Here is a 23183-nt window from a genome sequence, read left to right as displayed (position 1 = left end):
CATACAATATATAGATATTCATACATCAATACATACTAGCCAGTGCCAGGTCTGCCCACTGTTTCATGCACGTAAGCGGGATAGACCGCGTAGATTGTAGGCCCCATGCATATGGTTGAGTTAAAAGAGCTTCCTTTTTATGGAAGCTTCGATAGCTCAGAGCGTATCGTGGTTAGTCTTGCAATTTGCGGGCGAATCGGTGCCACAGGTTCGAGTCCCAACAACGGCATGGGACAATTTGTGAGGCCAGAAAGGATTTAATTATCCCCTGCGCCAGTGCGTTAATATCTATGTATGTAATAGTCAACCCCGACATACATACAATATATAGATATTCATACATCAATACATACTAGCCAGTGCCAGGTCTGCCCACTGTTTCATGCACGTAAGCGGGATAGACCGCGTAGATTGTAGGCCCCATGCATATGGTTGAGTTAAAAGAGCTTCCTTTTTATGGAAGCTTCGATAGCTCAGAGCGTATCGTGGTTAGTCTTGCAATTTGCGGGCGAATCGGTGCCACAGGTTCGAGTCCCAACAACGGCATGGGACAATTTGTGAGGCCAGAAAGGATTTAATTATCCCCTGCGCCAGTGCGTTAATATCTATGTATGTAATAGTCAACCCCGACATACATACAATATATAGATATTCATACATCAATACATACATACATACATAAATACATACAATCATACATACAGACATGTTGTAGCGCACGCCTGTCGTGGGCGCAAGAGCGGCCTTGACCGGCTCTTCCGTCCATGACAGGAAAGGTGGGGGTAGGGGAAGGAGGGATCGCCTGCACTGGCAGGTGCAAGGGAGCACCAGCAGCCCGATTGAATCGGTAGCAGGCGGGTGGGGGTGGGGGTGGTGCTATGGAATTTGAATGGAGCCGTTAATGCCAAAGAGAAAGTGGTGCGCAATTTCGTTGAGGAAATTTTGGCGCAATTTTGAACGGTCGGTCGAAAGGTAAATGGCCGAGCTAATATAGGTTTTGATATTAGTGAATCGAGAGTAGCTCGTTAATTTTAGACCTTTACGATGCTGTGGTGTCTCCCTAAGTTGCCCATCGGGCCCTTATAAAGGGCCTGACCGCTTCTGGTCGAGGCATCACCAAGTAAGGGGCAATTCAATATGCATGTTTTTATATAGACAAGAACAATATGTACACAGTTCCTAAATAGCTTCATGGGCGGATCCAAGGGGGGGGGGGACCAGGGGGACGCGTCCCCCCCAAAAATTGTTCAAGTGCCCTCAAAATGTCCAAGTGCCCTTTTTGTTTGTAGAATTTTTTTTTTTTTAAGTAAACAATAATTATATTGTAGATAAATGAAATCAAGATTTTTGTGTAGGCCTACATGCGCAAGCTTGCAGATATGTGTCTGTGTTATTGAGTCTCAAAGGGGCCCCATTGAGGTTCTAACGCGAGTGACGCCAATTTACTTCATTATTGCTAGTATATTATGACGTAGAACTGTAGGAATTCATATTAATTGTAAATATCAAAACTTGTAGTAAGGTGCCCTTTTGACGAGTCAATGTGCCCTTCTTTTTTGGTCCCCCCCCCCTAAAAATATTTCCTGGATCCGCCCATGAGCTTAGCCTTTGATCTGCCTGTCGCGGGAACACTGTGATGAAAAAAAAGTGAAAAAAAGTCCATCAAGGGCAATCAACGATCCCATCGCACCTCGCGCAATAATCTCAATATTAATAGAGAGATATGGTATATATATACCACTTCCATTATGCTACAGGTAGACAGCATTTCGATGAGCGTTCTACCACTTAGCTAAATCTTGCCCCCTTCATAGAAAGAAGAATATGGAAGTTTTTATTTAAAGACGCATTCAACACATTTTATTTACGGTTATATGGCGTCAGACATATGGCTGAGGACAACACAGATAATGAGAGAGGAAACCCGCTGCTGTTTCCACGCAATGGGCTACTCTTCGCGATTCGTAGTTGGCGACCTTTTTTATGCCGCATCCAACAGACAGGATAAAGTTTATATTTGTTCAACGAAAACACTAGAGCATATACGCAACTGCTGGAGCTTGAGCAAATCCTCAACTTCAGACAAAAATGATAGATATTCGGGCAAAATGTACTAACCTGAGACCCTTTTACCTAGCCCGAGTACTCTGACTGTAAGAGAGATAGACGGACATTTGAAATGCTATACGCGCAGTACGTATAACCTTCCAAATGTCCGTCTAGCTCTCTTACAGTCGGAGTACTCGGTCTACTTTTTACCATATATTTCCATAATTTTACCTGCAAATGTAACAATGCGTAGTGATTCGTTTGCAACCCTGTATTGTTTGGCAGTAATGTTAATAATATTATGAATAAATGTTGTTATCCTGATTCGGGCATTTTCGTATAATTCGGGCAAAAACAAGCCTGCCCCTCTCACCATACAAAAATGGCTATACATGCTAGAGCACATTGATTTATTAATCATAGGCTATTGGACGTCATAGACAGGATAGTACAAACCAGGGTCTTTATTAAACCAATTGTTGGAACTAGAAATAGAAAGAAGACAGAAGATACCCGCGAAAAACGGTCGATGCTATGTACGCCGAGCATTGAAAATCCCCCCTCCCCCAACAAAAAAGCATCAAATAATGAAAAAGTGAAATATTTTGAAAACATTACACAGCGAATTGCTGCCGAGTACGTTATAAATCAATTAAAGGTGACGAGTGTGTTGAACTGGTCTTTGGTATTTTAATATTGTTTAATGACACCACTAGATATTAGATTTCTTGATTTATTAATCATGGGGTGTCAAACCTTTACCAGAATAGAATAGAATAGATTAGATGTTAAAACGAAACCCCAGCACGAAAATTACATTGGCTATTGGGTGTCAGACTATGGTAAATGCAAAACGTATAAGTGAACACTAAGATACAATCCAACAATTAAATAAAAACACAGTGTAAAGATCTATGCGAAAAATACAAATATCACAGATAGATAAAATTAAAATTTATAATGAAAATCAGCATCACGTAACAAATGTAATAAAAGTTCTGGATGGAATTGCTACCAGTACAGAGGCTGGTTGATGAAACGTTAGTTAGCTCAACCTAAATTTTCAAAACCAAGGCTGAAATAATACAAATAATATTAGAAAGCACAATGTTATTTAAAACTCGATTTATAACAACTAAAGGTATCCACGCATAATCAAATCTAAAGTTTATTTTGTATTTGTGAAAAATAATTAAAAGAAAAATATTAGACTGACCCAGGGTTAATTTAACTTTGCTTTGAACAACTGGGCCCTGCACATTTTTGACGTGACCTCTTATAGTTATAGAAAACCCATTACATTTTTCAGCTAGTAGCAACATGAGCAAGGGATCGTTTATATGCACTTTCCCACAGACTAAGTTTGTTTTGTTTTGTTTAACCAAACCACTGGAGCACTTTGATTTATTAATCATTGGCTATTGGATGTCAAACATTTGGTTACTTTGACATCTAGTCTTCAAGAGGAAGCCCGCTATATTTTTTCATTAGTAGCAACATGAGCAAGGGATCTTTTATATGAACCATCCTACAGACAAACATATTTTAACCTTATCACAAAAACAGTTACTGCTTGACAATGTGCCACCTCACGCTTCTGTTTCTGCAATACTAATCAGATCGTACACCTTCAGATAATTGTGTCTATTCCATGAACTAAAAGCCAACTTCAAGGTTCGGATCCAAAGAGATTGTTATGGGGTGAGCAACCATCTTCTAATTTCGAAGTGTCCCGAAAAAATCCAGCGTATAGCAAATGAATTTATGTTTAATGGGGGGACTCTTGCACATTTATTATTTTTTCTTCGTTTTAGATAAAGTGACAGACGACAGCTGTGGTGGCACTATGCATGACGGGTGCCACCAGTGGGGCAGGATATGCACACATTTAGCGAACACCTGGTATCATAACTGTTATAACAGCGATTTATGAGATCATGTCATCACGGCTGTAGTTATTCTAATGAGCTCTGGTGCTAGTTTTGATTTGGAAAACTAGCCTGGGAGTGACAGACCTCTTTCTGGCGTTGAAAGAGGGACAACATCTCCAGTAAAGGATCTCCGCGGGAGTGGCTGTCCTTCTATAGGCTATACACAAGGCACAAGAGAGATTTGTGGAATAAACTACTATTTTGCCCATTCGACCGCATTGTATGTAGATACAGCCCAGGGGACAATTTCACTAAACATTGTAAACGTCTGCGACTAGCAGTTATACCGACCATACACTTATACGCGTTTGGTATCTATGTTACACTGAATGAAAATTACATCATTACGGAAGAGAGCATTCTAAAGACAAAAGAAAATTAATTATGTATACTTAAAACTATATTTGTTGTACTATGATAGTAATAAGAACTGTGTTTTAGTCGTAGATTTACGTTTACGTGCAAAACTAGGCTTACGATGTTATGTGAAATTGGGCCCTGGTCATATTACGGTTTTGTCATTTATATGTATATACAGTGGTCAGTTTAGGATCGATCCCCGTCGGTGGTCCCATTTGGCTATTTCTCATTCCAGTCAGTGCTCCACAACTGGTGTAACAAAGGCCGTGGTATGTACTATCCTGTCTGTGGGATAGGTTTCGTCTCTATATATATGTGTAGTCCTTAACCATATGTCCGATGCCATATAACCGTAAATAAAATGTGTTGAGCGTGTCGTGAAATATAACATTTCCTTCCTTCCATCATTCTCACCACAAAATGAGTTGTAATCCATGTAAAAATGTGTGGAGATTAGTTCGCAACCCTTTATAGCTGTTTGCCAATGTTAATATGAAAACAAATGTTATATTATCCAGATTCGGACATTTTTGTTTAGTTCGGCCCCAAACCTGCCTGCTCCCTACAAATATGGGAGCGTGTACGCCTATGCCAGACCTCCTGAACACGTCAGCTATACCAAGTACCGTGTTCTACTTGCAGACTCATCCCATACACTTTACATGTATAGTTAACTGATACTCTCTTAGCCATCGATGCCTAGAAATAGTAATATTAAGTTTCATTTAACAAACTACAGGTACTTTAAACAGAACAAAAATTAAACATTGAACACATTTTTTTAATTAACGTTGAAACTGACGTCACAGAGTGTCAATATTGTACACAAGGATGTCACACTGAGACATCACATGAGAACATGTCATAACCATAATAACCATCATCATATGGGACATATAATTAACATATAATTGTTTGTTTGTTTGTTTGCTCATTTTGTGATGGTGGTTCACGGGCCCATGTATGTGTGTAGGTGAGTGGGTTCACGGGGCCATACGACGTTGAGGATGGGATGGGGTTTCAACAAATATCAAGCCATGGGAGATGGCACTGAAGATGAATTGTAGTATGTTCTTGGTGCATTCACTTGACTGAAAACATATTTTATTGCATTCCACTGACAGCTCGCACATTCTTTAACCAAATTATTTATTGTAATATGTCCTTGTTGTATTCAGTTCAATCCTTACACTGTCAGCTCACACATTCCGTAACCAAATGTTTTATTGTAATATGTCCTTGTTGTATCCAGATGAATCCTCCCACTGTCAGCTCACACATTCCGTAACCAAATGTTTTATTGTAATATGTCCTTGTTGTATCCAGATGAATCCTCCCACTGTCAGCTCACACATTCCGTAATCAAATGGTTAACCTAATATTTCCTTGTTGTATCCAATTGAATCCTTTCACTGTCAGCTCGTACATTCTTCAATCAAATGTTTTATTTTAACATTTCTTTGTATTCAGTTGAATCCTTCCACTGACAGCTGACAGATTCCGTAACCAAATGTTTTCTTGTAATATTTCCTTGTTGTATCCAGTTGAATCCTTCCACTGTCAACTCGCACATTCCTTAACCAAATGTTTTCTTGTAATATGTCCTTGTTGTGTTCAATTCAATCCTTCCACTGTCAGCTCACACATTCCTTGACTAAATGTTTTATTACTGACACTGTCTCTATACTTGTGTCTTTCAAAGCCATAGACAGAATAATAGGTTTATTTATTTGCATCTCCGAAATGATGTTTTTTGCCAGTACGTGGGTGAAAGGCTGAAATAAGAAAAAGATAGTCAGTAAATAATGTATCCATGGTGAAAATAATAAATGTACAGAAATACAATATAACAATACAATACTTCCATCATTTTTACACACAACAGAAATAATAATTTCTATAACCACACTGACTGCACATGTATAATACCTTGAGCAACAAGCACTTGTTTCAGCACTTACAATAAGTAATATCAAGGAAAGTGTTTCAGTTTAGTGTGTAAGGTGTGAGTCACTTGCATGTTTTTGAGAGCACTGTCTGGGATCAATCCCCGCTGGTGGGCCCATTGAGCTATTACTCATTCCAGCCAGTGTACCACGACTAGTATATCAAAGACCGTGGTATGTACTACCCTATCCATGGGATGCAGGGTATAAAATTTGAATTTTTGAGACAATCAATATGTTGTTCGTGTGCTTTTAGTGTTTACACGAACGATTTTCTTCAGTAGTTAAGATACAAATGAAATGGTTAATGGCCAACGATTATAATCAAGCGAGAATTTAAGATGAGCGATTTTCGTAGCTTTTCTCCATCAAATTTCCTATCATAAATACGAAAATATACTATTTATGTGCTAGGACTAGCTTGAAAGCTGCCAAGTGAAAATAAAAATGAAGTTTGTCTGTCCTAACCCAACTGACCCACGAACATCGATCCGTGTCAAAATCTGTTTTGACCTCTTTTGGGGAAGATTTAAAAAACAACAACAAATTAACCAATTTCAATTTAGGCTTAAACTAGTGTAATATTGATCTGTAGATGACATTTCTCAAAATTTTAAAATATCGATATAATTTCACCAAAATTTATTAACGTTAGTTTCGATTCGTTGGAAATTAGAAATTCTGTAAAATGCTATTCATTGTAACAAGAACACCATTTTTGCCGCGACGTTGGCACGAGATCTCACGCACCATGGTGCATGCTTGTAATATGATGGTACATGCTCTTGTGACAGACAAAATGGGTTTTAAACTAAATCAGTCTAACAGTAGGTGCCCAGGTACCTTCACATGAGCATTGGCATGCGTTGACAGTCACAAAGTTAATAGGGCTATTACAGTACTAGAATGTCATCGTGTTTGCTATTAATAGATACGATTTAGTCGAAAGACTTATTCCAATCGGCTTGGAATACCGATGAGAGAGATTTTTATGACACCCGTCCAGGGCCGTAGCTGGGGGGGGGGGGGGGGGGGGGGGGGGGGGGGGAAAGAAATTGGGGTGTGTGTGTATGCAACAGATTTTTTTGGGAAAAAACCATAGAAACTTAAAGAAAATTCTCTTCTTAACCGTTTAAGATGTTTTAGACTATTAACTACTCAGTTGCCCCCACCCCCCCAAAAAAAAATTCCTAACTACGGCACTGCTATCTATTATTTTTTAAAAACATATTTTGTTTTCATCAGTGTCATTAAATTGCATCGGTATATAATATAATATTCTAAAAAGAACTACCCATAAAAATTCTCTGATGTGCTACAAACACCGAATATAGTGACATCAGAAGTTTGAGAATTTCAGCAAACTTTCCTAAATAGTAAATAATATGTCATTGGCGTGCTAACGTAGGTAGCGTTTTAAATCGAAAGTTGACGATGGTCATGAAGAAAATAGCTGGACACATTGAATGATGGAGGAAAAGCTGGTTAGAACATTACCACCAAGCACGTACATCTAGGTCAGGGATTTCCCACTGCACGCAGTTTTCCAAAACATTGATAGTATTAGCCAACACATGTTTGTTTGGATGTTCTGACGAGCGATTGCAGCTTTTGCATGAACGATCCATCGTTTATGTTGATATTGGTTTTGCATAACCAATAGACAAACGACAAAATCGTTGTGCCAAATTTTATGCCCTGGGATGGTGCATATAAAAGATCCCTTGCTACTAATGGAATAATGTAGAAGGTTTCCTCTCTAAGACTAAATGTCAAAATTACCAAAATGTTCGACATCCAATAGCTGATGACTAATAAATCAATGTGTTCTAGTGGTGTTTTTAAAGAAAACAAACATTAACTTTTTAAGAGCACTGTTTTCACTTCAGATAATGGTCACTATGTAAGTGAGTGTATGTACTCTTTGAAATAAACATTTTGCCAATAAAAAGAATTTTTACAGGGTGTGCCTCTCCACCTACTCAACTGAGTCTCAAAACATTTCCTTCTTTTTCTTACTACATACACCAGACAAGTGTGCAGGAATTTTAGCAAGGGGGGTGACAATCTAGACTGGTAAGAAAAGTTTAAAATGGATCGAGTTATGCTCTCCCGAAAAATATATTGAAAAACAAGATGCAAATTTGCTTGCAGGGGAAGACACACCAAAAATCCCCCCTGCACGTGCATGTATCAGGGTTCATACACTTCAAATGGTTTCATTTTCCAGGACTTTTAAGGGCTATTTTCGTTCATTTTCCAGGACTATTTTACCTTTTTCCAGGGGTCTGAATATATGACTTGGAAAGAAGTTTTTGTTTAAGGACACCCTAGCAGATTGTTTAGTCAGTGGCTGCTATGTCTCCAACATACAATACTTGTTACACACAGTCTACAGTAGTCACACCCCACTCTGGATATAACTTTTGGATGGTAAAGTTGTAAACTAAAACTGTTGAAATAAAATATTTTATTAACTACATTTGTTGTACATTGTACAAAATAGTGATATATGTATCTAATACTCAAATAGAATACATATATATACACACACACACACTTATTTATTTATTTATATATATATATATTTTTTATTTATTTATTTATTTTTTAATTATTATTTTTATTTTATATATATATATATATATATATATATATATATATATATATACATACACACAAACAAGTATGAAACAGCTTAGAACGTTTATAATTATTGGTGTGATCTAAACCAGTCTTGTCCACGCCTCCTTGTGTAAATTAGTTGTCAATTAAATCCTTGCAGCTAAAGCTCAGCTGCTAAATCAAAGCGTGTTGCACGTGCGCCTTCTGAAATATACATCTCCTTTGTTTTGGCTTGGCTCAAGTAGATCGAATAAACATAGGCGACACCATCAAAAGAAACAAGTGTAACAATGTTATACACTGTTACGATTGTTGAAAGGAGACCTTTGCAAATCTCTATGGTGTTAAACTCATTCTTAATCTCACGTTACATCGATGGGGTTTATTTAAAGATATGGGCTTCTTTCCGGTCAAATGATTAATCATGGCCACGACTCGCCGCACAGGATTCAGACCCAAGCGGTGGGCCATTGTTAAAGCGATAGCTCACTTTGTGAGGTGTTAATTCCTACTTAATTATACACTGTTTATTAACGTTTACGAGCTAAATGGATTTATTCAGTTACTCGAATTTGTCGGGATTTAACAGGTCCATAAAATTATTTACATGCAAGTAGTCAACTTATATGACGTCAGACGCGTGCTTGTTTTTCTAAAAATAACTTTTTTTTAGCCACCTGTCGTTAAACGTACACTTTCCGTTAGGCATTTTCGCAGAAGTGATTTACACATCTTTTTTTTAATGTCATACTGGTATATATTTTTTATCCGGATTCCATGCTTGAAGAATTGTGTCGCCATCTAAATTAAGATTATCTACTCGTGCTCTAACGAGCACCACTACGCCTATCTATAGACCAAATAAACCAACACAGTATTTCCTGCTCAACAACTGACCAATGGCAGTCGACCTCATTATAATCATCGATGCGTTTAGGTATTGTTTTTGTGGGGGGTTTTCTTTCTTTCTTTTGGGGGAGGGGTACCCAAGTCAAACGCGATTATTTATGTATTTGTAACATCACTAAAAAAAAATTAGAAACTAAATTTTGAATTTCCAGGACTTTCCAGGAGGTAAACTGACTTTTCCAGGACATTTAAGGACTTTCCAGGGTAAAAAAAAAAATTAAGCACTTTCCAGGGTTTTCCAGGATGCGTGCGAACCCCGATGTATATATATAAACCCCAAAATGTGCTTGTGCCCCCATCATTACAGCATGTGCCCCTTCCCCATGACATACCATTCCTATTGTATAATAATGACATGATAAAACTGAATTTTCTTATTACTAAATCTGACCTCATCTTTTCCAAGAAGAACTTTTGTTGAATATACTGGTGTGGCTTGGTGGATTTCATCAAGTACAATTTCTTGAGATACTTGAACCTATGTGGGAAAAACGAAGAATTTGTTTTTTTAAACTTTAAATTCATCAAATGGTATATTTATAAAATATTTTTAAAAGAGTTACCACAGTAATATGTAATCCTATTGTAAACCAGTCACATTAAACAAAACCAAAATTTACACCTTTTTTTTTTTTTTACAAAACTTGCAATAAATATTACATGATGTATCCAAATACTGTTCACATCTACCTATATATTTATATGTTAATAGTAATACATGTGTAATACTAAATTATCTAAACTGTGCATGGTTAACTTTTTGTCATCGACAAAATCAAATTAAAGGGACAGTCCTGAGTTTACCACCATTGTAAAATGTGTCCGACCAATACAGCCTTTTCGATGACGAAACATACAAATTAAATACATTTTCTTATTTAAAATATCAGTGTCTGTATTTACAAGGTGTTTGTTGTTGTCCTAATGCTTGCAGTAGCCCAAACTGGATTTTACCTCTCAATGCTACAAACATTAGTATACGACCACAAACACATTCGATATACAGACACTGGTATTCTAAACAAGAAAATGTATTTAGTATGAAATAGTAGTCGCCAACAAGGCTCTGTTATCGCAAACATCTTACAATAGCTGCAAACTCAAGACAGTCCCTTTAAGGCTCAAACTAGGAGGTTGCTTAGCCATAGCTTAGTAAACCCTTCCTAAATATGTAAGTCATTTTGGAAATGCATCCAGAGTGCAAGCTGCAATAACAGCTGATGAAATTCTTGCCTACAGGTATATCCATTATTTTATGTTATTCTAAACAATATTTAATAATGCTCAAATAACACTGTTCCTCTTTACCAATATACTCACCAATGATCCCAGTTTTTGATACTGAGTTACTATTATAAAATCATAGTCTTTGAAATGGCTGCACAAAATGTCTGTCTGATTTAATTTTATCATCTTTGCCATCTGGAAAAAAAAGTACATAAAAATAAATTAAACATTATTTGCTTTCACTCAGCCAGCATTGTCTACCATGTAAACAAAGCACCGACTATGTACAACTATCTTCCATTATTCAGTGCATGGTCAGATTAACACTACTGGGTAATAATAATTCAGAAAAAAACATGTAGTGCTGTATATAGTGTGTGTTTATGTGTGCAACATGATTACATACTGCTGTTATTCAGCATTATAACCAATTTTAAAGTTATTTGACTTCCGACTTACAACATTAAAAGAACAACCCAGTGACTTGATTGCTCATACTGGGGTAGCATTGAACTGTTGATCAACCACAGACTTTTCAACGTGACAGAGGCAACTTGGTTTTGGGGCAAGTTTTCCTGATCCCAAAATTGCTTTGCATATAATTAGGCATTGAAAAAAGTATAGTGCCAAGTAGCCCATGTACAGGTTACCATGAATCACAAGCCTAGTAACCCACAGGTTACAACACATTGATGAAGTTTACAATTCTCATTATCATTCTTTCATAAACATGCCGATACTTTGTCATTCATTCATATCACTGTTCTTGTTGTACTTGCACTTGTTTGTGTAATTTATATTTAAACAAAAGCACATACCTGATCAAAGTTTAAGTGGTGGTGTTTTTATTCAAAACATTTTGAGGAGAATAAAGTACCTGACATGTGTTAACCTGAATGACCATTTTTAATATTTTCAATGCAAGGGAGCACAAGCAACCCTGACCAGGGTCAATAGTGGGCGGGGGTATTTATGGTATTATTACACATCATGGCATTTGTTACATCAGTTGTGATGCACTGGCTGGAATCGTGCACCAGGTAAGGGCTTTAAAGTATTACTGTACTGGGCTACATCTTGCCTCATTATGATTATGCAATTTATGGCGCTTACAGAAATGACAATACACCTTTAAAGTTTGTTTGTTTCTTGTTTGGGTTTTTTAACAACACCACTACAGCACATAGATTTATTAACAAACATTTGGTAATTCTGACATATAGCAGGAAACAGTTTGTTCAGTATTGTGTCGCGATTTGCCATGCAAGTTGAAGTTTCAGAAATTGCTACACAGTAGTTGCTAATCAATTTTCAATTGACATGGGAAAGACTTTCCTTTGGCACTCACTAACCCTAACTATGTATGATAAGTATTTATAATGTTCTTTATACGTGACAGTGCCCAATGGGCCCACCGAATGGGATCGATCCTTGACCGACCGCGCATCAACTCAAGCTTAGCGAGCGTTTTACCATTCAGGTTCATTCCGAATTCGGTTACATCCCTCACTTTTGAATGAATGGATTCACTTGAGGTATGGATAACAAATGTACATTAGATTTTGACACAAAAGATAGGTACATGTCATGGTGTCTACTTTGTTATTTACCTGCTTTGTTGGAATGAATGTATTTTCGATTTCTGTCATGGAGGCTGCCATCTTAATTAGTTTGTGACGTTTGTAACGCCTTAAGAGTGCGCACTAACTTTATAAAAGGTAGGGCTGTAAAACAGACAAAGACAGATACTGAGAGGAAGGAAATGAAAGGAAATGTTTTATTTAACGACGTATTCAACACATTTTATTTACGATTATATGGCGTCGGACATATGGTTAAGGACCACACACAGATATTGAGAGAGGAAACCCGCTGTCGCCACTTCATGGGCTACTCTTTCCGATTAGCAGCAAGGGATCTTTTATATGCACCATCCCACAGACAGGATAGCACATACCACGGCTTTTGATATACCAGTCGTGGTGCACTGGCTGGAGCGAGAAATAGCCCAATGGGCCCACCGACGGGGATCGATCCCAGACCGATCGCGCATCAAGCGAACGCTTTACCACTGGGCTAAGTCCCGCCCCGAGAGACACGGAGACAGAAACACATAGAGTGAGGGAGAGAGAGAGAGAGAGAGAGAGAGAGAGAGAGAGAGAGAGAGAGAGAGAGAGAGAGAGAGAGAGAGAGAGAGAGAGAGAGAGAGAGATAGTAATATTAACATTAGTTGGTTGAAAAAATAACCACAAACACACCTGACTAAAACCCGACAATAACCAGCAGCGTGGTTGTAGTCCTGACCACAGTATGTATCTATTAGCAGTATATATTATCGTGTAAAACAATATAATTTGTATATATGTCAACGTCTTTGGCTTTAGTTTAAATGTAACTAATGATTAATGGGTGCTCTAGATGGATGGAGTGCAATCCAAAAGAAGAACTGAACGAGAAAAAAAAAAATGACACTGGACATCATCAGTTTTGCGTATGCTGCAACAATTGCAGTTGGTGGCATTATTGGTTATGTGAAAGCAGGTGAAATGTATTGAATAAAGTTATTGAAATATGCACCTAAAAGTATTTATTATGCTGAATGTTAAATCTTTTATAAAGATAAAATTGTCTGGCCAGCAATGCAATTTCCGCCTTCTGTTTATTTGCACCCTATGTAGTTCGAGTACTCTTCAGTTCGAGAGCTAGAAGGACATTTATTTGACATCCAATAGCCGAGGATTAATGAATCAATGTGCTCTAGTGGTGTCGTTACACAAAACAAACATTTTTTTGTGATTGTCGGGCACTTGTCGTTTTGAGACGGCCCCTGGAAGACGGAATGGTTGAGTGGGTGATCATGTGACGCAATGTCACAATATAGGTCGGCGAACTTAGAATTCTGCTGTCCGGAGTTTGCCGAAGCTTAGCTGAATGCAGGTGCTGTCGGGTTTCTTTCTGTAGTGTGTGTATTAGTGATTAATATCTGAATTTTGTTTAATTAAGTAACTCGAAAATGGTCGATGTAAATGTATTTGACGTCAAACATAGGATTGTTGTGGTATTAGAGCGGAAATCTTTGACAACTTTTTGGTTGTCGGCAATTGCCCAAAAAATACATAGCTTGGTCTCTGACTGTAATGAGAGCGTGTTTATGTCCAAATGTCCGTCTAGCTCTCTTACAGTCAAGAGTACTTGGGCTAAATAGCTATCTGCCGTCCGAGATAACAAATACACAGGGTTGTGCTTGACGGAGCAAAAGCCAATTGCCCATGCAATATACAGTATGCTTACTGATAATCAATTTCATAATCATAAATTCATAGCAGCTTTTTCTTTCCATCTTAAAGAATGGTACAGCTTCATATTAGAAGTTAATCATAATGCCAACATTATGATGATTAATATTAAAGTATTAGATATCGCACCAATTTTTTAAAAATTAATAATGTAAATTTACATAAAAGGAGTTTGTTTTATGTGGGTACAAGTAAATAAAACTGCTTGTCAATTTGTAGCATTTCGCTTTCAGACTAAAATGTCAGAAGCAGCAATTGCTTCACATTCAACAAAATTAATGTTAAGCCGTGAGCTGTATTTGTCCATATCAGCCACCTTGTAGTATCAAAGCTAAACATACATTTAACAGTTTAACCATCTTACTTGAACTAACCATCTTACTTGAACAAAAAAAATTGAAGAAAGGTCAGCACATGGTGTCCCAAAAAGGGTTTTGCCACTGTTGTTTCTTTTGCGATTTTGTGTTTACAATGAAACTCTTTATTTTGCCAGGAAGTGTTCCGTCTTTGGCTATGGGCTTAGCAAGTGGAGTTCTCATGGGATTCGGTGCTTACCAGACTAGCAATGATCCAAAAAATGTTGTTGTGTCATTAGGTTTGTAGTTGTAAGATTTAATACAGAATTATTAGATTATATATATATTTGTATTTAAAAAAAACCTAAATTTTAATTCTCATAGTACTGAAAATATTCCATTCTCTAAGATGCTACTATTCAGAAACAAAATATATCAAACGTGGGCATTTTATCAGGGCTCACACAGGAACATTTTTTGCTTTGGCCAATTTTCAGATATTATTAGTTATTGTTACACCAGTTGTGGAGCACTGGCTGGAACGAAAAATAGCTCAATGGGCCCACAGACAGGAATCGATTCTAAATCGATCGCACACCAGTCAAGCACGGTACCACTGAGCTATGTCCTGCCCTGTGTGCCTGGTTGGGGACATGTATTTCTTTAGCAGTACTCTTAGAATGCTTGTTATTATTATTTTTGGCATTAAATTACTATGTTCCTCAGCGCCAAATTATTGTCTTTTTGAAAGATACAAATTATTTTGAAACTTACTACATGTAATTTTTATTATGAACAGTGCTTATTCAGGGCTAGCTCTGGGTGTGCAAAACAGTTTGCCAAATTGTCTATTAAACTTGCAGACATTGTCAGTTATTTTCTTAAAAAATGTGAATTATTACATGAAATTATTTCACCAAATTGAAATACAATTCGCCAACTACTTTCAAAATTCGCAATTGGCGAATTTGGCAATTGCCAGAGCTAGCCCTGCTTACTGTTTGAAAATTTATGGTGAGCGGAAATTGTTTGTACAATTACCCACAAGCAAGAGCAATTGCTCTCAACAATAAGCACTGAAACAACAATATTACTGCTTGAAAAATGTGACATTTTCAGTGGCAGCTTTAAGATTTGTTTATTTTACTTCCATTCAGACTGGGGGGGTGGGGGGACTACTGACAAAAATGTGCTAGCTTCTAAGATATTTTAGTATATATAATCATGGACATTTGTTGTGTTTATCATTTGTGTTTTACAGCTGTAACTGGAGTGTTGACTGTTGTAATGGGAGCTAGATTTTACAATTCTGGAAAATTTATGCCTGCTGGCCTTGTTGCAACACTAAGGTATTATTTTGTATGTTGATACTATAGAATATATTCTAACAAGTTAAATGTAACAGTAAATTCATGAACTGATTATTTAATCATTCATGGAATGTAACCTTTTTTTTTATTAAATTAAAAATAAAAATAGCACACAATTATGTGTTCCATTATTGAAAATGTAATTTTTTAATGTCAAATTAGAGATATATACAGTAAACTGGATTAAAGGGACATACCTTAGTTTTTAAACACTAAGGCATATTCTCGACTATTAGAGCCATTTTTATATGCCCGTCTGTGATGGTCATATTATGGTATGGTGTTATCCGTCTGTCTGTTAACTATTTCTTGTCCGGACCATATCTTGCATACAGATGCATACATGACCATCAAACCTCACTTGTAGGAACAACTTTGGATGGTGGTGTGTCGCATACTGTTACTATGTCATTGTGACCTACTTTTCATACTGTAATGCACATAACAGTAAATTCTTGTCCGGACCATATCTTGCATACAGATGAATACAGAACCATCAAACCTCACATGTAGGAACATCTTGGGATGGCAGTGTGTCGCGTATTATTACTAGGTCACTGTGACCTCCTTATTAATGTCTACTGGACATAACAGTTTATCCTTGTCCAGCTAATTTCTTGGCGGTCTATATTGTTAACATTACATACATAAACTGTTTCTCTGCTAATATAGAACAATAATTTCATTATTTAGACAGCACCTTCTCCAATGGATACAGTATCATCAGTAGTTGGTCCAAAACAAACTGTTCATCCATCACATTGCAAAAATTTCACATAATTAGAATTGAATCATACCCATAACATATTCATTAATATATATGGTTTTCCATCAAACTCCTGACGGGCATATCATGTACCTCACTGGTATTCTTGTTGATAACTGAAGTCATACTTTACTTAGATTTTATTGTTTAGATTATCCATTTCCATACATTCGAAGTGGCTTTGGTCATCCTGGTGTTTTTAATATCACAAAATGCATTTCTCCTATTTTTAAAAAACGCACATGCGTCTGAGAAGTAACAGTTATGGAGTTGAGTTTTAGTCTATTTTTAGAGGGTATTCAGGGGTGCACAAATCGGTTGTCCGCGTGCCCGGGACAACCAAAATATGTTGCGGGCAACCAATCTTTGTCAAACAGTTGTCCGACGGGCAACCAAGAAAATCATAAAACAAGTAAAATGAAAAACAAAACTTCCCGACACTCGGACAGTCACGGGCAATTCAAAAGTATCGAAACTGATAACTTGACTGACAGGCAATATAAATATCCACCCTAACGCTGCCATCCACTCAGTGTCCACCGTTCATGATTTTGACAAGTTCAATGCAGACAGATACGTTTCAGAATGATGGCTATTAGCAAAGGGCACAAGACGTGAAATGCCACAAACTACACCAACAACCATCCAGTTCTGTTCTAAAAATTTGGCTAAGCCATTTTCTATCTTCCGATGTGAACAATCGGTTACATAATCTATCCGACACCTAACATATATTAATAATACCAAATATTAACAGGGATCTCGCGACTGGTAACGAGAAGCGGTGTCGTCAAGAATTCAGCATAACAATGTTTGCTTATTTTAATAATCACAGTTATTAATTTTACCTGCAACATGTATGCAAGAAAAGTCTGAAAAATCTGTAGCGTGTTATTTTAACTCTGTAAAGTCTTTGAGCCAAAGTAATAAAAAAGGACCAAAATTGCGTGTCAGTTTTAATACACATGCTAGTTCAGGGCCAAAGACAAGTAGGTTAGGGCCGAGTTCAGCTAGACCGAGCAAAACAAAAACGTCTGCTAAACTGGTTTATGCGCTTCACGTTAAACCCAATGTCCACGTCGGGAACCAATGGCATAGTTCGCGAACGTTTGGAAAACGTTCGTTGGCTGTTCTCAGTGTGCATATAGGTCACGCTTGACAGTCAGCCGAGACTGTTGCACGTGTCAAAAGACATTGTTGCAGACATTAAACAATACGATTACACGGAAGTAAATCTTGATGTAAATTTGTGAGAACCCCCACCAAATAGTTGTTCGCATCAATGAATACTTAATTGCTGTTTCGTTTGTTTATTTCCGTTGTCTTTGTTAATTTCGCGATCGCGGGAAAGGAACATGCAGTATTTATACAAATTGCGGTTAAACGTAAACTGAATACAATTATTTAAAAATAATCATGATATTTGTGAGATAAAATATTATATAGATTTGTTGACTGTGAGGTGACATCTCAAAAGTTAGCTAGATTTAAAAAAATTTAATTCATTCTCTTTTTAATCAAAACCTTTTGACGTAAATAGATAGTTATCATAACGTGAAGTCAGCATTCTTAGGCTACATATTTGTCAAGCTGAAATCAACAACACGCATTTAACACGATGCGGAAATCAACAAAATGGTGCAAATTACGAAATTGTTGGGGTGCGGAATAGATGGGTTATTTTAAAATACAATTAAAAGCAGTTCAAACCAAAATAAAGATTGCTATTTTACAGAAATAATAAGCACTGTTTAAAAAAAGAAGAAGAGTATTGGCTCTCAGATTTTTATAAATGCCATAGGCCTTAGAATTTTGGGTGTATTTGCAGAGGGCATTGGCTTCCAACTCTGCATATCCCCCTCACCCACTGAAAAATCAAAGTAATATATTAACTGCCCCTACCCCCATTGCTGTCTGATTTTGATCGGGGATAATTTTGTTATTCAGAAGTATTCCAGTCTGTACATAATTAGCTGAAAAAGATACATTTTCATATTCATATATAAATACTCTATACAGTACTACACAAAACAATTTTGGCTAAAACATTTTCATTATGGCAAATAAAAATCCCATTTGGCAATTTTTTTGGCAACAGGTATTTTTAATCCTGGATGAGCCCCGAGTTCATCAAAGTATTATGACTGTGACAGCCCAAGCGAGATCGAACCAGTGCACAACAACCAGACAAAGGCTGTGGTATGTGCCTTCCTGTCTGTGGGAAAGTGCATATAAAAGATCCCTTGCTGCATTAAGAAAAATGTAGCGGGTTTCCTCTGATGACTACGAGTCAGAATTAATAAATGTTTGACATCCAATAGTCGATGATTAATTAATCAGTGTGCTCCAGTGGTGTCGTTAAACAAATCAAACTTTTTTTCAGCCAAAACGAAGATGAGCTGTAGATAAATAATGTTAAAAAAGAAATAAAACTAAACTGATAAGTAATGATAATAATAAAAACATTTTAAATTTCAGTTTCATTTTAAAGACAGTTCAAAATTATATTCATAAAACATTTTATGAAATATGTGGGCAACCAAGAGATGATGTTGGGCAACCAAACTTCAGCTACTGGTTGCCCACCGAGCAAGTATCACAATTTCGCATTTGTGCACCCCTGGGTATTTCACCATTTCAAAGTGACAGACTCATGTTTCAGTCAATTGTAACTTTATCCAAATGTGTTGGTGGTTTGTAGATTAACTAAACTTAGTGTGCATTTTCATGGGCTGAAATTAGGGTCTGTCTCTTTAATACTGTGTCATGTTTTTCTTTTTTGTCGAATATGTACCTTGGAACTTGTAAATTTCATTAACAACTGTTTGGTATTTGCAACAAAAATAATGCATGCATATAAAATATAAGATCCGGTTGGGTGTGAATGACACAAAATCCAGTTTACTGTGATTACTGTTGTCAACAGTGGTACACTGCAAACAATGTAAATTTGTTCAAATACATTCCTTAAAGTATACAGTGAAACTCCTCTAAACCGGACACGCTTAGAACCAAGTAAAAAGTCCAGTTTTGAGAGGTTTCACTTTAGTTGCAAGTGATAGTAATTTGCAATGTGTCGAATATTGAAACAAATATAAAAGATTTATAAATTTACAAAAACTTGAGTTGAGTAACATTGTTTGCTTTTCTTTCAGTTTACTGATGCTGTTACGTTGTGGCTACAGATTGATGTAGTGAAATGGTTGAGACATGCTTGTTGACTGGAAAACTAATATTAATTTCTCCATCGGACATGGAGGTGTATTTTCATGTAATTCATACATTCTTTGATGTTAATGTTTTAATTTAGTGAAAGATTTATATCATTTATATTTCGTGTTTTTCTCTTCTTTTGTCAGTTTTCTTTGGCTATATATATGATTTTCATGTTATGTAAAGTTGTTTAACAAATTATTAATGTATATCACATATATAATAATACTTGCAATTCATGGTGTACATGTATATTTTTATTATTTTCGTAAGCAAAGTGTTAGTTTATGAATTATGAAATGTACATGTATTACTACATTTTAAAATGTAAAAATGTATTACTATTACCGGTTCTACTATTAAAGGGACATACCCTAGTTTTTAAACACCAAGGCATATTTTTCACTATTAGAGCCGTTTATGATCACTGAAATCAAACATTACTTATATTTTATTGTTTAGATTATCCATTTCCGTACAACCGAAGTGTTTCTGGTTATCCTGGTAATTCTAATACCACAAAATGCATTTTTCATTTTGTTTAAAACGTGTGCCTGAGAAGTAACTGTTATGGAGTCACGTTTTATTATATTTTTAAGGGTATTTCAACGTCACAGACTCTTGTTTCACTCTGTTGTATCAAAATCTGTTACAGGTTTGTAAATTAGTGTCCATTGTTACGGGTTGAAACGAGAGTCTAGGTAAAAATTATGCCTTTGTGTTTAAAAATTAGGCATTGTCTGTGTGATTACTGGTATGTCATGTTAAAAAGGTTATAATCAAAATAATTTTATATCTTGTGTAATCCACCTGCAATTTTGTTGATTGTCTGTGTTAGTCTATTTAGAATATTTGTAAGCAAACTTAGAGAGAATGATATACTTTGGTAATAATATTATTGAAAGTTGTAAAGATTTTATGGATTAAGACAAACAGTACACTATGCTTTGTTAATACATATATATATAAATGTCACCTGAAACCAGTTATTTAATGCTTGGAGACATGCAAAATAAGAAATTTGGGAAATTCATGGAATTTAGTTTGTAAGTGTGTTTTTAGATGCACAATAAAACAGTACTCCCAGGAGAACTCTGTCAACTAGGGTAAAGGTTTCTTCCAAGCTGTGTTACTCATAAAAAAGACAATTCAATATTTTCATGGTATTTTTATTTCAGAATTCCGAATTGTGATATTGCTCTCATTATACAAAAAAAATGATGTCTCAAAAGATTCTCTTTAGTAGTTGCACAACAATATGCACAAGGATCCACTATGGGTAAAGCTGTTTCTTGTCAAACAACTAGTTGGAAGTATATTATACTCTTACAAGGTTCAGACAAGTCATCAAATTCCTGGAAAGTCATGAAATATATGTTATGTCATGGGAAATGAAAATTACTTTAGTGGATTTTTTTTTTCTCATTTAAAATAATACAAATTGAGATCAAATTTGTATCAAAACATTCTAATAATATTATTTTGATAATATAACATAAATTCTTCAAAATGCTAAACATAAATTCATGCAAAACATGAAGTTCTGAAAATTCATGGAATTTGGTTTGTAATTGTGTATGAACCCTGTTATTAATGTGTTTTTAGATTCACAATAAAAAGTACCCCTGGAAATGGAAATGCAATATGGTAAGACTCGTAAGCACAAATGTGGTTTTCTGATGTCGAGGTTTAATACCAGTGCTTTGAAAAATAAACGTGTATAAAAAGAATAATAATAAATTAAAAAAAAAATAATAATAACCTTCCAATACTTAGTACATGTTAGAAATGATTCTGGCCAACATTAACTTGTGTTCAGTGACCTTGGTGTGTTTTTAAAGACTGTTGACAAACATAAACAAAGATCAGTTGGACACTATGAAGTACATACTTTGAAATTAATTTCTGATTTTTTTTTACAGATTACTTCTTTCATTGTGTCAGTGTGCCATTTAAAAATATATTAAATTATACAAAAAACCTCCCAGTCAGAAATGATTCTGGCCAACATTAACTTGTGTCCAGAGACCTTGGTGTTTTTGAAAAGACACAGAAAAAGGTCAGTTGGACACAATGAAATGGATTGTAAGTTCTGATTTTTCACTGTGTAAATGTGCCATAGCATATATACTATAGTACTGTCGGAAATAGAATAAAAACATTTTTCGTGGATTATTTCTTACATATTAAAGAGACAAGTAAATATTATGTAAATATCTATTTAATGATAGTCTACCTAATTTAGCATTTACTTGTTTTGGCTCTCATTGATGTACAAGGTGGTGTTTACTCTTGAAATTAAAATAAAGATGTCAGTAAACGGGTGATTTCTGCACTTTATTGGAACAGAGTTCAACAGACTATAATAAATTGTGTCAATTTCATTGCTGTTACAATATATGAGGGACTGTTTCTGATAACCGTTTACCCCTATTCCTCTCAAAAACAAAATATTTGTAGACATTTATAAGTAACTTTTAAGCAAAACTGTCAAGAACCATTTTGAGTTTGTGATCTATTATACTGGTATTAAAGGTGCTATCTCGAAGTTGCATAATGACAGCTATTACAAATCATGTTTTTATTACATTTTGCTTTAACATTTTAGGACTACACTTTTAACTATATGAATTATGTAAATGATTATAGGGAAAAAAATTATACTAGTAGAAAATACATTTTTATTGGAGAATCTTTATCACAAACAAATGCACACATATAACAATGATATAGCACCTTTAAGTTGTTGCAAGATTGTGTAGGCCTACATTTCTAATGTACTAATATTGAATTTATATTCACTAAATATGCTGGTCATAATTAATCATTTATGCTGCGATTCAAAATAATCAGTTAACTTAAAGTTATAAATTAAAAGTTTGTTTAAGAGTAAATGAAATTGACACATATCATCAAAATGTGTTATAGTCTGTTTCAATAAAGGTAACAAAACTCCTGTTTACTGACAACTTTATTTTAATTTCAAGAGTAAACACCACCTTGTACATCAATGAGAGCCAAAACAAGTAAATGCTAAATTAGGTAGAGTATCATTAAATAGGTATTTACAAAATATTTACTTGTCAGTTTAATATGAAAGAAATAATTGACGAAAATCATTTTTATTCTATTTCCAACACTACTTTAGTCCCAGATACTGTATTATCGTTCATTGATAACAACTCTGTGCAGTTC

The 23183-nt window shown here is 35.7% G+C and overlaps 2 protein-coding genes across 2 annotated transcripts; one reads left to right on the top strand and one right to left on the bottom strand.

Annotated features, from left to right (window-relative positions):
* Positions 1-5105: 5105 nt before the first annotated feature.
* Positions 5106-12769, bottom strand: LOC121374962 (proteasome assembly chaperone 3-like). Its single transcript, XM_041502117.1, has 4 exons — positions 12658-12769; positions 11141-11242; positions 10212-10298; positions 5106-6115 (listed from the first exon to the last, which is right to left on the bottom strand). Exons 1-4 carry the CDS (start codon positions 12706-12708, stop codon positions 5975-5977), a joined length of 381 nt encoding a protein of 126 aa, XP_041358051.1. The 5' UTR covers positions 12709-12769; the 3' UTR covers positions 5106-5974.
* A 707-nt stretch (positions 12770-13476) lies between these two features.
* On the top strand, positions 13477-20410 carry LOC121376015 (transmembrane protein 14C-like). The gene is made up of 4 exons (XM_041503776.1): positions 13477-13588; positions 14837-14938; positions 15901-15988; positions 19931-20410. Exons 1-4 carry the CDS (start codon positions 13513-13515, stop codon positions 19968-19970), a joined length of 306 nt encoding a protein of 101 aa, XP_041359710.1. The 5' UTR covers positions 13477-13512; the 3' UTR covers positions 19971-20410.
* Positions 20411-23183: the final 2773 nt, after the last annotated feature.

The sequence above is a fragment of the Gigantopelta aegis genome, chromosome 6, assembly GCF_016097555.1.
Source record: "Gigantopelta aegis isolate Gae_Host chromosome 6, Gae_host_genome, whole genome shotgun sequence".
NCBI lineage: Eukaryota > Metazoa > Mollusca > Gastropoda > Neomphalida > Peltospiridae > Gigantopelta > Gigantopelta aegis.
The sequence above is the reverse complement of the archived record's forward strand: the minus strand, read 5'-3'. Positions and strand labels throughout refer to the sequence as shown.

Bases quoted from the DNA above. Each gene is read 5' to 3' on its own strand.
- LOC121376015 (XM_041503776.1), top strand. From the start codon at position 13,513: ATGACACTGGACATCATCAGTTTTGCGTATGCTGCAACAATTGCAGTT. The intron at 13,589-14,836 runs GTGAAATGTATT...TTATTTTGCCAG, and splicing joins TATTGGTTATGTGAAAGCAG to GAAGTGTTCCGTCTTTGGCT. The intron at 14,939-15,900 runs GTTTGTAGTTGT...TGTGTTTTACAG, and splicing joins AAATGTTGTTGTGTCATTAG to CTGTAACTGGAGTGTTGACT.
- LOC121374962 (XM_041502117.1), bottom strand. From the start codon at position 12,708: ATGGCAGCCTCCATGACAGAAATCGAAAATACATTCATTCCAACAAAG. The intron at 11,243-12,657 runs GTAAATAACAAA...TTTTTTTTCCAG, and splicing joins CATTCATTCCAACAAAGCAG to ATGGCAAAGATGATAAAATT. The intron at 10,299-11,140 runs GTGAGTATATTG...TTTCCCACATAG, and splicing joins ATCAAAAACTGGGATCATTG to GTTCAAGTATCTCAAGAAAT.